General features: G+C 40.1%; 1 protein-coding gene across 1 annotated transcript in view; it reads right to left on the bottom strand.

Annotated features, from left to right (window-relative positions):
* The window catches only part of ENPEP (glutamyl aminopeptidase), an 88,841-nt gene that overhangs the window by 46,130 nt on the left and 27,853 nt on the right, over window positions 1-14,858 (bottom strand). The window contains exons 4-8 of the mRNA XM_070390815.1: window positions 13,683-13,803; window positions 8,243-8,397; window positions 7,464-7,577; window positions 4,346-4,480; window positions 2,856-2,921 (exon numbers count right to left, since the gene is read on the bottom strand). Coding sequence (XP_070246916.1) covers window positions 2,856-2,921; window positions 4,346-4,480; window positions 7,464-7,577; window positions 8,243-8,397; window positions 13,683-13,803 — 591 coding nt within the window. The remainder of the gene's footprint in view (window positions 1-2,855; window positions 2,922-4,345; window positions 4,481-7,463; window positions 7,578-8,242; window positions 8,398-13,682; window positions 13,804-14,858) is intronic.

Here is a 14,858-nt window from a genome sequence, read left to right as displayed (position 1 = left end):
GTTTCAGGTATTCATCCCAGAGTTTGCAAAAATCATTTATTTTGGTAAAATAATTGGATACTTGGAATATTAATAATTATAACTATAGATACATGTTAATGTCAACTTCTAATGAATAGTAGCTTCTTAAAATTAATTTGGAGGAGTTTATCAGTATTTTCACAATGTCTTAAGCTTAGAAACAAACAATCTTGGAACTGAAAGGGACCTTGAATATTATTTAATACAACTCCCACATTTGGGGGGGAGGGGTGGCGGTGAAGGAAACTGGTGCTTAAAGAGGTGAACAAATTTGCCTGAGATTATCTTGAAGAGAATTCTTAATCCTGGACCCATTTGTGGGGTTTTTGCCACTATAGTTATTATTTTTTTTATTGATTTGAGAGAAACATCGGTTTGTTGTTCCTCTTATTTATGAGTTCATTGATTGCTTCTTGTAAGGGTCCTGACCAGAGGTTGAACCTTCACCATGGCCTACTGGGACAATATTCTAACTAAGTTACCCAGCCAGGGCTATTTTTTTTTTTTTTTGTAAATTGTATTTCTTGCTTCTACTGAACATTTATGTAAACAGTATATTAAAAGTACTCATTTTAGACATACAGATGGCCTGTAGACATATGAAAAGATGTTCTACTTCACTAATCATCAGAAAAATGCACATTAAAACCACAATGAGATATCACCCCACACCTGCCAGGAGGGCTATCATCAATAAATAAATAAATAAAAATTATTGGTGAGGATGTGGAGAAAAGGGAACCCTCGTGCACTTTTGGTGGGAATGTAGACTGGTGCAGCCACTATGGAAAACAGTATGGAGGTTCCTCAAAAAATTAAAAATGGAACTACCTTATAATTCAGCAATTCCACTTCTGGGTATATATCTGAAGAAACCCAAAACCAATTAGAAAGGATATATGCACTTCTATGTTCATTGCAGAATTATTTACAATAGCCAAAATATAGAAGCAACCCAAATGTCCATCGATAGGTGAATGAATAAAAAAGCTGTGGTACATATATACAATGGAATATTACTCGGCCATAAAAAATGAACTGTTACCATTTGTGACAGTATGAATGGACCTAGAGGGCATTATGCTAAGTAAAATAAGTCAGTCAGAGAAAGACAAATACCATGTGGTCTCACTTCTATGTCGATTCTAAAGAACAAAATACATGAACAAACAAAGTTGAAACCGACTCATTCATTTAAGAAACATTTTTGGGATCTCATATGATGCGTTCTAGGCACTGGAGTCTATGCAAAGATACGATGGCAGAGTTCCTCACTAAAAGATGCTTACAGCGAGAGAAGATATGAACTCTGAGTTTGAAGCTGGTGGGAAACTTACACAATGTTCTAATGCACATATAAGAACAAGCAGGTAGCTTCCCCTTACCACCTAATGTCCATACAGAACACTTTATTAATGGACAAAAGGAAGAAGAGGTACTTGGGTACTATCTGAATACATCCTAAAGGCTGCTCTTACTTCTTGCTTTCATAGTCACCTGGGAACTTTAATATTGGGTTGAAAGGGACCATCTCCTTTCGGGGCAGTCGAGAAAACACTCATGCCACACAAGCAGACATGGTGGTAGTGAGGGTTACAGGCAGGGTGGACAGGCACTGCCCTGGGAAGTCACTGCACGTTGCTCTGCAGGAAGGCTACAGGGCCGCTGCTCTGACCTGTGTCCTGCTTTATGGGCTGGGCGCCAATCAGTGCTGCTCTGCCTAACTGCCTGGGATGTCAGAGCAGGGAGGATGGAGACGGAAGGCCAACACCAGGAAGATGGTCCATCTCCAGGCTGCAGTGGGGCCAACCTGAGACAGGATGGGGGACACAGTGTCGCTACTTTGATTATCTAAGACCCCGAGAGAACTGGCTTAGAGTCTGTCGGGAGAACAAAATCAAATGGAAACATCTAATGGGAGGAATAAACTTGAGTGAGATATATGAAATGCTCTAGAACAGTGGTTCTTAACCTGTGGGGCGCGATCCCTTTGGCGGTCCAACGACCCTTTCACAGGGGTCGCCTAAGACCATCCTGCATATCAGATATTTACATTACGATTCATAACAGTAGCAACATTACAGTTATGAAGAAGCAACGAAAATAATTTTATGGTTGGGTCACAACATGAGGAACTGTATTTAAAGGGCCAGAAGGTTGAGAACCACTGCTCTAGAAAGTTTATTGTCATTTCCATTTCCAAAAAGGAGCAGGCCTTTTTTATTCACTGACTCCACCGTAATAGGAATGTTTACATTAACCATTTTCAAATCCAGTCATAAGGAAAGAGTCTTTCTAAAATCTGTAAGAGAAGACTTTAATAGATAAGTTTATATTTTTATATCATGTTGCTACAGACTAAATCGTCTTCCCCAGACATTCACACATTGAAGCCCTAATCCCCAATGCCAACGTTTGGAGATGAAGCCGTGGGGAGGTATTTAGGTTTAGATGGGAAGTGTCCTTCATCTCCCACTCCTGAGCCTCCAGAATTGTGAGAAAATAAGTGTCTGTTGTTTAAGCCACTCAGTGTGCCCAGCAGACTCATTCACATGTAAAGGATACACACACACACACACACACACACACACACACAACAGACTAAGTAATTTGTTTAAAATACTCTATGAAACTTGCCACAGGATAATTATTGATACAATGTACAGTAGGCACTTAAGTGGGTATGAATCAGTTCTTAATGATTTGCTATGTTGCCTATCCCTGAGTAAAGAAAGTTACAGTAAAAAGGGAATTTCCCTTAATTACATTTCTTAACATTCATCAGCCACATAGTATAGTTTGCTTTTAATATCATTAAAAATAATAAATCATACCTGACATCCTTTTTGAAAGTTTGCTGGTGTTATCCAGTCTTCAATCATTCTCAGAATGGAAGCTCCCTATAATGGAAAAGAATGAGAAATTAAACTGATAAAAGGTATGTAAGGGACAAATATCAGTAATTATTATTGTGACTACAATTTCATGATCATATTTGTGATATTTCTTGAAGATGATTCTGCTAAACTACTAATTATAGCTTTGTTAATTTAGGGTGAAAATATCACTTTGCATACCCCTGTATCGGTGCTTCTGAAATAACTTATGGATAAAGAGAAATCGAAATAAATAAAATAGCCAGCATTTCAGTGGCTTGAGGCTCAAGTAACTATTGCAGTTCACAAAATGAACCAGCAGAGGGGGACGTTTTAATGAAAGAGAAGAAGAGAACATCTTGTAATACTGTGTTCTTTCACGAATAAGGAAAGCAGTTTCAGGATACAATTTTGGCTACTTATAATTTATATTAAAATACTTGAAAAAGAATTATATTTAACAGAGGGAAGTGGGTATTTGATAAATTATCTGCATTCAGGTATGAATATGTTTAGAGGAGAAGCTGTAGGACATATTGAGGAAGAAAATGAGTAACAAAACTTTAGGTCACTAGATTTTTCAGCCACTTTTCATAAAATTATAATGGATAAAACTGCCTTTTTACAACATGTTAACAAAGTCATCATTAAATGTTACCTAAAAATGAATGAAGGTAATTCCTCCAAACTGAGTTGGATTTAAATACTTATTAGAAGCACTGCTAGAAAAGGTGTCCACATGTATGGCATTTCTTATTAACCACATGGACAATATATATATATATATATATATATATATATATATATATAATTTACTGCCTTTAAAAAACAAAACAAAACAACCCTGACTGGTGTTCCCAGTGGTTAGAGCATCCGCCCGCACACAGAAGGACCTCAGGTTCAATTCCTGGTCAAGGGCACGACATATCTGGGTTGCAGGTTCTATCCCAGCCCCAGTCGAGGAGTGTTAGGGAGGCAACCATCAATGTGTCTCTCTCACATTGATGATCCATGTTTCCTCTCTCTCTCACTCCCTTTCTCTCTCCCCCCTCCCTTCCACTCTCTTTAAAAAAAAAAAAATATATATATATATATATATATATATATATATATCTCCTTGGGTGAGAATTAACAAAAAATAAAAATCAAATAAAGCAATTTAAAATTTGATACCTAAAGTTTAAATGTTCAATTAGCAGAGTGAGTCCTGTTATAAACAAAAGTACAAAAGAGAATTTTTTAAAAATTTGATTCAAAATCCTGAGACATTGATCCCATTGATCAGTTTCACTGAAGAGGACAAGCTTTTGAATATTCACTCAGAATAAGCTCTGCACTCTTTCTAAAGCCTATTAACATAGTTTAACCACGTGACCACCATTTTGTGGATTTACTAAAAGAAAAGGCACCAAGCAGGAAGATACTAAAAACAATGCCAGTTTTCCCACCTTGCTGTAGGATATTCCATCAAAAGCAGATGTTATTTCAGCAGGATTTGACACAGTGACAACAATGGGGTGTGAAGACATCAAAGAATCATCCTTTTGTACAGGTAGTACATCTTCAAGTAACATCTGGTCCCGCTAAAATGATAGAATGAACCAGAGAAATATAGTACTTCCTTTACACTGGTTCAGATTTCAACATAGCATGTATATAACACAAATTGAGGGAAATAAATATAAATTATTCCAATTATTTAAAACAAGCATTGGGTGTTCAAATCAATCCCATCTTACACTAATCATCTATACTGATTCCATTACCTTCTCCTATTTATAACTCCTTTGAGTTTGCCTCCATATTACAGGCTAAGAAGACACAAGCGTCTGTGGATTCTGTCTCTGTTACCTCTGTGTGGCTTTCAGACGTGTGCCAGACTTTTGAATCCTTGTTTTCCATATCTGTGCAGTGGGAATGATGATATCATCACCTGCCAGATTTGTTCTGAGAATTGAGGAAGCATGTTGATTTATCAAAAATTGATGTTTGAGTTCTTTAAAAAAAATTTTTTTTGTCAACTAATCATTGGAACTTGGGTGATATATAATTAGTTGAAGAAAACATTTACTTTTGCTTTAGTTCAGTTAATAATCATCTTCTCATTCCAGTTCTGTTTTCTCACCAAAATAGAGTTGTTAAGCAGTCTAGCCCCGTAGTCTTTCTTGGTTCAAAGCTAATCTTTCCAATTCCTTGATGTGTAAGTTCAAACAAGTTCCCTTACCTGATAAGTAGGGTAATGATGGCATCTACTTTTTAAAATTGCGCAGCTGATTCAATGAGCTAATGCATGGTAAGCAATTGGCAGAGTACCTGGCATAAAGGGAAAACCTAATGCAGCTATTATTATTTTGATTCTTAATCAATTAGGTTCTAAAACCTAACTTGTTCATCACTACTAATAAAAAAATCAAAAGCTTTATTGGTCTTCCTGAATTAAAACTATTAATTTACATTTTCAGATTTTATGATTTCCTTTTATAATAGGCAAGGTACTATTGTCAATCAAGGTAAACTGTGAGGCATGAAGAGAATAAAGTTTTTAAATGAGGATTTAGACGTACAGAGCTTCCAAATACACAGAAATATATTTATACCTAAAGTTACAGAATATTAGAGTGATGACTGCCAATCAAGGTAATTTTGACTTGGACTTCAATTTTTTCTGCTCCTGTAGAGTCTTTAGGTAAGTAGACAGAATCCTGTTCTCAGTGTCAGCAAATTTTACTCTAGTCTTAGTTGTGCTACCAATTGTCTGTGTGACAGTGGAATGTTATATACCCTGAGCATCACATTTTCTCCTGTGAAATGAGGCTCCACGACTGTGGTACTTAGCAAGCTCTCTCATGATGCATCTTTATTTATCTGCCCTTTTTTTCCACCCACAAGACACCAGTTTGGGAACTTCTTAATGGCAGATATTATTTATTCAGTTTTAGGTTCCTTATAGTGTTTACTGAATGAGAAATGAATGAATGAAGAATAACTGAGTTCAACTGTGTGATTAGATTTTACTTAAGAATTGCATACTGCCGAAACCTGTTTGGCTCAGTGGATAGAGCGTCGGCCTGTGGACTGAAGGGTCCCAGGTTCGATTCCGGTCAAGGGCATGTACCTGGGTTGTGGACACATCCCCAGTGGGAGATGTGTGGGAGGCGGCTGATCGATGTTTCTGACTCTCTATCTCTCTCCCTTCCTCTCTGTAAAAAATCAATAAAATATATATATTTTTTTAAAAAAGAATTGCATACTAAATTCTTCTGGAATTTAATTGGTGTTTTTAAAACACTGAAATTGGAATGTGAAAATATAATGGATTATATATAACAATATTAAAATGTTATAATTTATTATATCTTGCTGTAAGAAGGACATCAGTTTATTTTATAGAAGACATTTTTTCATTTATATAGCTTAATTTCAATAAATTATGAAATCAGCAATTTTCAGCATAGAAGGGTAGTTCTCAACTAGGAGATTATATTTTTGTCCCCAGGGGACATCTAGAAATATGGGAACACAGTTTTGGTTTTACAACTGGAATGGAAGGATAACTGGCATCTAGTAGATATAGTAGATATAAGCCCAAGACGTTGCTAAATATTCTACAAGACACAGAAGAACATCCCATAATGAAGAATTATTCATCCAAAATGTCAATAGTTTCATGGGTAAAAAATTTGATGTATGTTAAATTTGTAAAGAAACAATTGTTACAAATTGACTTTTTCATTTTTTAAAGTAGATTGTGGAAACTGTAGGGCTTCAAGCATTTAACATTGTCTTTTTATTCTGTCCACTAGAGGGCAGTAGTCTATACAGTACACAACTGATTCTCTAATTTCACTCATCTACACACACTTTCATATATACAAACAGATAAGAACACTCTCGCTAGCTAAATATAAATACAAACAGTCCTAGCTTTTTGGAAAGACATGTCTGTAGAGCTCATAGAAGCCTCTGTTCCAGGCCCCTCAGGGACACACAGTATGATAATAGCAATTACATGTGCATTTGGGAACTTGTAAGACAGAGAACAATGTTTTTTTGTAGAGGATGGAACTGACTCAGAGAGGATATGTAACTTGCTCAAGGTCACATTCCCTGTGAAGCCCCTAAGAAACGAAGCATCTAGGATTTGAACCTGAGTTGAACCAGTAAGTTTATGCTCTCATCTCTTTACCGCACTATTTGAGCAACCTGTGTAAGGTAAGTCATTCACAAAATTAGGCTTAGACATTTTTCTGAGGGTTAGCACTACAGACACTTTCTTGCACAGAGTTGGCACTGTCGAAGCTATTTTTTTCCTGCCCTCACACATGTTCTTCAGTGACTCTACTGAGGACATCCCCAGATCCTGGTGACCAGTTGCCCTCTAGGGCCTGGGCCTAGGCTCTAAGTGAGGTCCAGTGCAGTAGAGCCAGCTGGCTCCACCCCATTCTCACAGTGGAATTCCCGATTCACCACTTCCCTTGGCCCGAGACTCTGGGTCATAGTCCAAATGCTTCAATCTGCTTTGCATGAGAAAAACGGAGACTTGGAGCTTGTATGCTTAGGACTCACCATCTGCCAGTCTCCCTCTGCATGGTTTACTCCCAGGAACTCAAAGAAGGAAGCGAAGCCTTCATTCAGCCACAAGTCTTCCCACCAATCCATGGTCACAGTATTTCCAAACCACTAAAATGATAAGCAATAGAGTCATAGTTAGATTCTTGTGCGTTTGGTAGAAAACTTCAGTACATTCATTTTTTTTTTTTTAATATATTTTATTGATTTTTTACAGAGAGGAAGGGAGAGAGATAGAGAGTTAGAAACATCGATGAGAGAGAAACATCGATCACCTGCCTCCTGCACATCTCCCACTGGGGATGTGCCCGCAACCCAGGTACATGCCCTTGACCGGAATCGAACCCGGGACCCCTCAGTCCGCAGGCCGACGCCCTATCCACTGAGCCAAACCGGTTTCGGCAGTACATTCATTTGTTGATGTAAATTTTATCATTTGACACAGAAGTGGCAGGCGTTCTTAGCCTTTATCTCCTGGCTTTAAAATGATCTAAATTTCCCTTAGTTTCTTGCCTTTAGTTAGGCGTTACTGGGAATATTTAAAGTTATAGGAAGTGCATTTACTAAAGGCAAGACAATGTGTCTTAAAAGTCTCAACAATAAGGAATTAAATTAAAAATAAAATAAATAAATAAAAGAAAAAAAAGTTTCTTTATAGTACAACATTTATCGGCACTAAGAAAGACTTTCAAGCAGGATTTTTTGAGTTGGCTACTTTTAATTGGATAAATTATTTCAATTCCAAAGTGAGCTAATTTGAGGCTAAGATTCTATACCTGATGCACAAGTTCATGGGCAACCACAGTGGCAACCCTCTGCTTGTTGGACGAGGCTGATTCCAGGGGGTCATACAGCAGGTTCGTTTCCCGGTACGTGATGAGTCCCCAGTTCTCCATCGCCCCAGTGCCAAAGTCTGGAATAGCAATCTTATCTATGGAAAAAGAAAGAGTCCAGTGAGAAATACATTTTTTCCATTTGTTCATAAAATTAACAACGTAAGTTCTTTGGGTGAATGTATTTTTAAAAAAATCTAAAAATAACTCTTCAGTCTTCATGCACTCAAAATTTCCATGGCCCTTTTCCTGTTGGCTCCAGATATCAATGTGTCATGTGTTTTAATAGCAATTTTACTAATTACACATTTTTTTACTAATGGCAACGCTCTTTTCAAGACCTCTGTAATTTTGTGTCTCTTGTTCCTCTCTGTACGTCATTTTAATTAGCTTTTTAAATAATTTTCACTTAGATAACACAGAGTATCTGTTTTGGGGATAAGCTGTGAAAAATTAAGAGAATGACGTTTTCAAATGAGGGCTTAGAAGCACAGAGCTTCCAAGTGTACAAAAATATATTTCTATCTAAGGTTACACAATATTAGAAAATAGAAATTCTACTTTTTCCCTAACTCTGTATAATTTGAGGTCAACCTGACTCCCTACGAATTGAGTAACTTACCATCCGGTTGTATGTATTAAAGTAGCTGGATCAAGATGGAATTGATGCCCTAGCTGGTTTGGCTCAGTGGATAGAATGTCGGCCTGCAGACTGAAGGGTCCCAGGTTTGATTCTGGTCAAGGGCACATGCCTGGGTTGCGGGCTCCATCCCCAATAGGGGGTGTGCAGGAGGCAGCCGATCAATGATTCTCTCTCATCATTGATGTTTCTCTCTCTCTCTTCCTCTCCCTTCCTCTCTGAAACCAATAAAAATACATTTTTTAAAAAAAGATGGAATTGACTACATTCTCTCTAAATTTCCTTCCAGGTCTAAAATGTTGAATTTTATCACAACTTCCTATTCCTTATTTTTGCTGGGGCTTATAATCTTAGACATACTATCTGACCAGAAGATGTGTTGATCAGTACTATGTTAAATCCTAAAACAGAAAATATTTAGCTTGATTACTGGACAAATTACAGTCCAGTTAGTGAACTATAATAAAAATCTAATTTCTTTATCATTACATAGAATTTAAATGAGGCACATAAATGAAAAATTAAAATTCCATCTAACATATAAGAAAGGCCTTTTCTGGTTAAAATAAAGATTCTTAAAGCTTTTTTATAAAAGAATGAAAATAGATCTTAAGTGGAGGTCAAGATTATGGCCATAGTTTCCTTTTCATGTTATCTTCATTCTTATGTTTGGGTTTTGTTTGTTTGTTTGTCTTTTTCACTTAAAAGGTAGAGAAGTATTCCCCATAAGGGCCAATATTTTTCATAGTATTATGAAGAATAATTTAATTTGGGAGGGGGGAACTAATAAACACAGAAGTCATTTCTAAGGACAGTCTAAGATGGAGTCAATACTGAAAAAGTTGGGAACAAAACTGAAAGAGTTGAAATGCTTGTAGAAATATGGAGGAGGAGGAAGAGGAGGATGAAGACAAGGGAGAAGAGAAGTTGTAGTATAAATTGTAGTAGTAATTGTTACAGTAGTAGTTCTTATAGTAGTTTTAGTAGTAGTACAGTAGTAAGAATAATTGCAGTAGTAGTAGTTGTTGCAGTTGTAGTAGTAGAAGCAGTAGTGGTGGTGGTAGTCATACTAGTTGTGGTAGTAATAGTAATTGTAGCAGTTGCAGTAGTAGAAGTAGAAGTAGTAATAGTAGTGACTGTAGTAGTGGCAGTAGTAGTATAGTGGCAGCAGTATTTGTGGAGAGGAAGAAACAAAGCAAAGAGAACAGAGAAATAAATATGTGAGATTTCCACTTCCTAGGATTTCTTGGGTGGTACAAGTGACATAAAGAGAAAAAAAAGACCTTTAAATTGATGTGCGGAACATTTTATTAAACATTCTGATTTTGATGAAAAGTTGTTTCTCTGCCTGTCTCCTCTATTGATAATAGTTTCTAAGCAATCGAAAAAGAAACTGGATCTACCGCCATTGAAGAGAAAATCTACACACTTGCTTAGAGCCACAGCCATTCTCATGTAGAAAATTTGGCATTCCTGCTGCTTTGCATCAAGAATTATATCAGACATGGATATGGGTGTCCCATTTAAAGTCTTTGCTAATACCATTGAGGTTACAATAAAGAATTTCTGCTATTGATAGAAGTATCATATCAGTACCATTTTGATATAGCTCTTTTTAAAAAAAATAAAACTGCTCCATCAGAAAAAAATATTTATTGAAGGAGCACCATTGTTTTATTTTAACTGCTGAAGGATCTAGAATTAGTCCTGTGTAACAATAGAAAGACTAGATGCACATAGGACCTCAACAGAATTATTTATTCTTCTTATTTCCCAACTCATTGATGGTAAGGAGGCAGTGTAAGCTGTTAGGATGGGTACTAATTTTGAAATCAATTGATCTAGTTTGCTATTTCTGGTTACTTCATTATCAACATCTGTAGTTTTGTGCAGTGCAATACTTGAATTTTTATTTGGAGACAAAAGACTATATATTTATCAGGTGAGAACAGAGTATAGACATTCTTGGAGGAATCCAGAATGGATCCTTCCACATCTACTAAGTATTAGACACATATGTGGGCACACAACAAAAAAATTAAGGGACAGGTATTAACTAAGTATGGTAAAAGCTGGAGGAAGTGAATTAACTTAGGTGAAAACAAAAGCAATATTAAAAATCTACACTAATAAAAGAGAAACATGGTAATTAGCGTACGACTGCTACCCTTTTCATTGGCTAATCAGTGAGTATATGCAAATTAACTGTCAGCCAAGATGGCGGCCGGCAGCCAGGCAGCTGGAAGTGAACATGAGGCTTGCTTGCTTCAGTGACTGCAGACTCCAACGTTCCCCGCCTCACTTGCCGGCCTCTGAGCTGCAACTCTAAGCAACTATGTACTATGTTGCAAATAAGAAGCTAAAAAAAACCCAGAAACCGGCTGTCAGTCAGCCCCGGCCCGCAACATTGTATCGATGTTTTCAGCAGCGAGGCCTCAGAGCTAAAGCTGGCCCAGAATATAAAAAAAAAAAAGAAAACAAGGAGCGGTTGGGAGCTTTAGTCATCTGCCAGCGGGAAAACAGCCCTCAGCCCCTCACCCAGACTGGCCAGGCACCCCAGTGGGGACCCCCATCCTGATCCAGGACACCCTTCAGGGCAAACCAGCCAGCCCCTACCCGTGCACCAGGCCTCTATCCTATATAGTAAAAGGGTAATATGCCTCCCAGCACTGGGATCAGCGGAGCAGCGAGGCTCCCAGCACCGGGATCAGCGTGACAGAGGGCAGCACCCAAACCCCCTGATCAGCCCTGCTCTGTGCCTGATAGGGGGGAGCTCCCCAATCCCCTGATTGCCCTGCTCTGTGTGTGACAGGGTAGAGCCATAACCTCTCCATCAGCCCTGCCCCAAGTGTGACAGTGGCGGCGCCCCAACCCCCTGATCAGCCCTGCTCTGTGGGTGATAGAGGGTGAAGGCCCCAACCACACTCCATGGGCCTTGCTCTGTGTGTGACAGGGTAGAGCCATAACCTCCCCATTGGCCCTGCTCTGTGTGTGACAGGGTGCAGCACCCCAACTCCCCTATTGGCCCTGCTCTGTGAGTGACAGAGGGGAGCTCCTCAACCCCCTGATCAGCCCTGCTCTGTGCCTGATAGGGGGGAGCTCCCCAACCCCCTGATCGCCCTGCGGCTCTGTGTGTGACAGGGTGCGGCGCCCCAACTCCCCCCCCGCCCCCACGGGCCCTGCTCTGTGTGTGACAGGGTAGAGCCATAACCTCTCCATCGGCCCTGCCCCGAGTGTGACAGTGGTGGCGCCCCAACCCCCTGATCAGCCCTGCTCTGTGGGTGACAGGGGGGAGCTCCTCAACCCCCTGATTGGCCCTGCTCTGTGCGTGACAGAGGGGAGCTCCCCAACAACCTGATTGACCCTGCTCTGTGTGTGACAGGGGGCAGCGCCCCAACCTCCTGATCGGCCCTGCTCTGTGCATGACAGGGAGTGGCGCCGCAACCTCCCCATCGACCCTGCCTTGAGTGTGACAGGGGGCCGTGCCCCAACCCCCCAATCGGCCCTACCCTGAGCGTGACTGAGGGTGGCATCGCAACCTCCCGATCCGCCCTGCTCTGTGCATGACAGGGAGCGGCGCCCCAACTCGCCAATCGGCCCTGCTCTGAGCCTGACCAGGGGCTGCACCTAGGGATTGGGCCTGCCCTCTGCCACCTGGGAGCAGGTCTAAGCCAGCAGGTTGTTATCTCCCGAGGGGTCCCAGACTGCGAGAGGGCACAGGCCGGGCTGAGGGACCCCCCTCCCCCCCACCTCCCGAGTGCACAAATTTTTGTGCACTGGGCCTCTAGTCTCTATATATAAAAAGCCAGGGTCCGTAATGTCCAAAACAACCGAAGGGATGACCGAACGCCAGGCTGTGTGCACAGCAGGCTCGGGTGGGCAGGGACTGGCCAGCAGGCTGAACTGCTGGCCTTTGGGGGGGGGGGGAGGGGGAGAGGCGGGGAGAGGCCCAGAGAGAGAGAAGCAGGGTCTGATCCACAGCCCCCATGTCAGCTGCTGATCAGCCCTCGCCTCTCTCTCCCCCCGCCCCCCAGGGGCCTCGCCAGCAGCCACGCCTCTCTCTCTCTCCGAGAGGTCAGCAGTTCAGCCCACTCACCAGCAACCTGGGGAGCCTGCTGATTAGCCCAGCCTTTCTGATCAGGCCCAGAGATAGGCCCAGAGAAGCTGACTGGCATAGAAACCAACCAATCAGAACCAAATCTGGGTGAACTGCAAAGGCAGAACCTAAGGTGGGGGCTGAGGAGGTGTTTAAGGGCAACAGCTGTTTGGTGTAAGGTGTAAGAAAGTGGTTCAATTTTTTAATGACCGGTTTGGTAGTATAGTGCATATGGCTGGCTATCAGTCCAGATATAGAGATTATGTATTTTTGTCTGCCAAGAGCATCTCCTCCTGCTGAAAAAGGTTCTCCACCCCCTCATTTAAGCAATCCTATACTATATAATCTATCTATACTAATAAAAGGGTAATATGCTAATTAGACCAGGTCGACCAGCCATCTTCCAGATGTCCGACTTCCTTCTGGACAAAGCCATGGTGGTAGGGGCTGAGGCATGAGGTAGTTAGGGGAAATCAGGCTGGCAGGGGAGGGCAGTTAAGGGCAATCAGGCAGGCAGGCAGATGAGTGGTTAGGAGCCAGTGGTCCCCGATTGGAGAGGGTGCAGGCTGGGCTGAGGGAGACCGCCCCCCCCCCCATGCACTAATTTCATGCAACGGGCCACTAGTAAGAAAATAAATGATTCTCACCTAATTTAGGAAGAGCATACTCCATAGCAAAGTATTCTTCATAATAATCAAACACAATTTGAGTTATGTTGGCAGCATATTCACCTGTGTGCTTTTGCTCTGGCTGGACATATACAGTAAGCTATTAAACAAAACACAAACAATCAGTGAAAATTAGTCTTCATTTGATAAAACATATGACTCAGTGGAAAAAAGGTAAGCTTTAGAGCCAAATAAGCCTAATTTGAATCTCAGTTCTGCATGGACAAATCATGTCACATTTCTGAAACTCATGTGTAAAGCAAGATAACACTGCATGGCTCACTGAGTGATTTCAATGATTGGAAATAATTTAAGACAATGGTTGGCATACTATTTAATACATTTTTAAAATGTTACTACTCTTTTCTATTTCAAACATATATTGACATTTTAATATCTACCTATCCATCTTCCTATCTATCTGACATCAATCAATCTATCATCTATGTATCATCTCTGTGCAATTTGTCTTTGAGGAAATCAATCATGTGGTTTTTCTCATCTAAAGAGCCCTTGGATACTTGTTTACCACTTGGTCTATTCTATCCATTGCTATCCAAATGACTGTTTTGATATTTTAACTATTCTACTCTAAGAATCTAAAATACAATGATTTCAAGATTTTCCTGAGAGGGAGGCATCTTGATAAGCTACATCATTCTATAAGTCTCTAGGATATTATTTTGTGACATCATTTATAAACACAACCAAGTACAGATTACTCACCACCACCATCACTAATTCTAAGCATCTATGGCCCACAATAGCCAACACAATGTTGAAAGAGGAAAAACAAAGTTGGAGTACTGATACTAGCTGATTCCAAGATTTACTACAGAGCACCAGTAATCAAGACAGTGTAGCAAAAAAAACCTGCATTTTATAAACAAAATAGTGCTGGAACAAGTGAATATCCACATGTAAAAAAATAATAAATAAATAAGTCTGGACACAAACCCTGTACCATTCACAAAATTTGAAACTAGACCAAAATGTAAAATATGCAACTATAAAACTCCTAGAACATAAAATAGAACAAAACCTAGATGACCTTGGATGTGAAGATGACTTCTTAGATACAACACCAAAGGCATGCTTCATGAAAGAAATAATTGACAATCTGGACTTTATACTAAAAACTTCTGCCCTATGAAA

The sequence above is a fragment of the Myotis yumanensis genome, unplaced genomic scaffold (assembly GCF_028538775.1).
Source record: "Myotis yumanensis isolate MYYU_CA2020_CCGP unplaced genomic scaffold, mMyoYum1.0.hap1 SCAF_1, whole genome shotgun sequence".
NCBI lineage: Eukaryota > Metazoa > Chordata > Mammalia > Chiroptera > Vespertilionidae > Myotis > Myotis yumanensis.
Note: the sequence above shows the minus strand (reverse complement) of the source record. Positions and strands in the feature narration are given on the sequence as shown.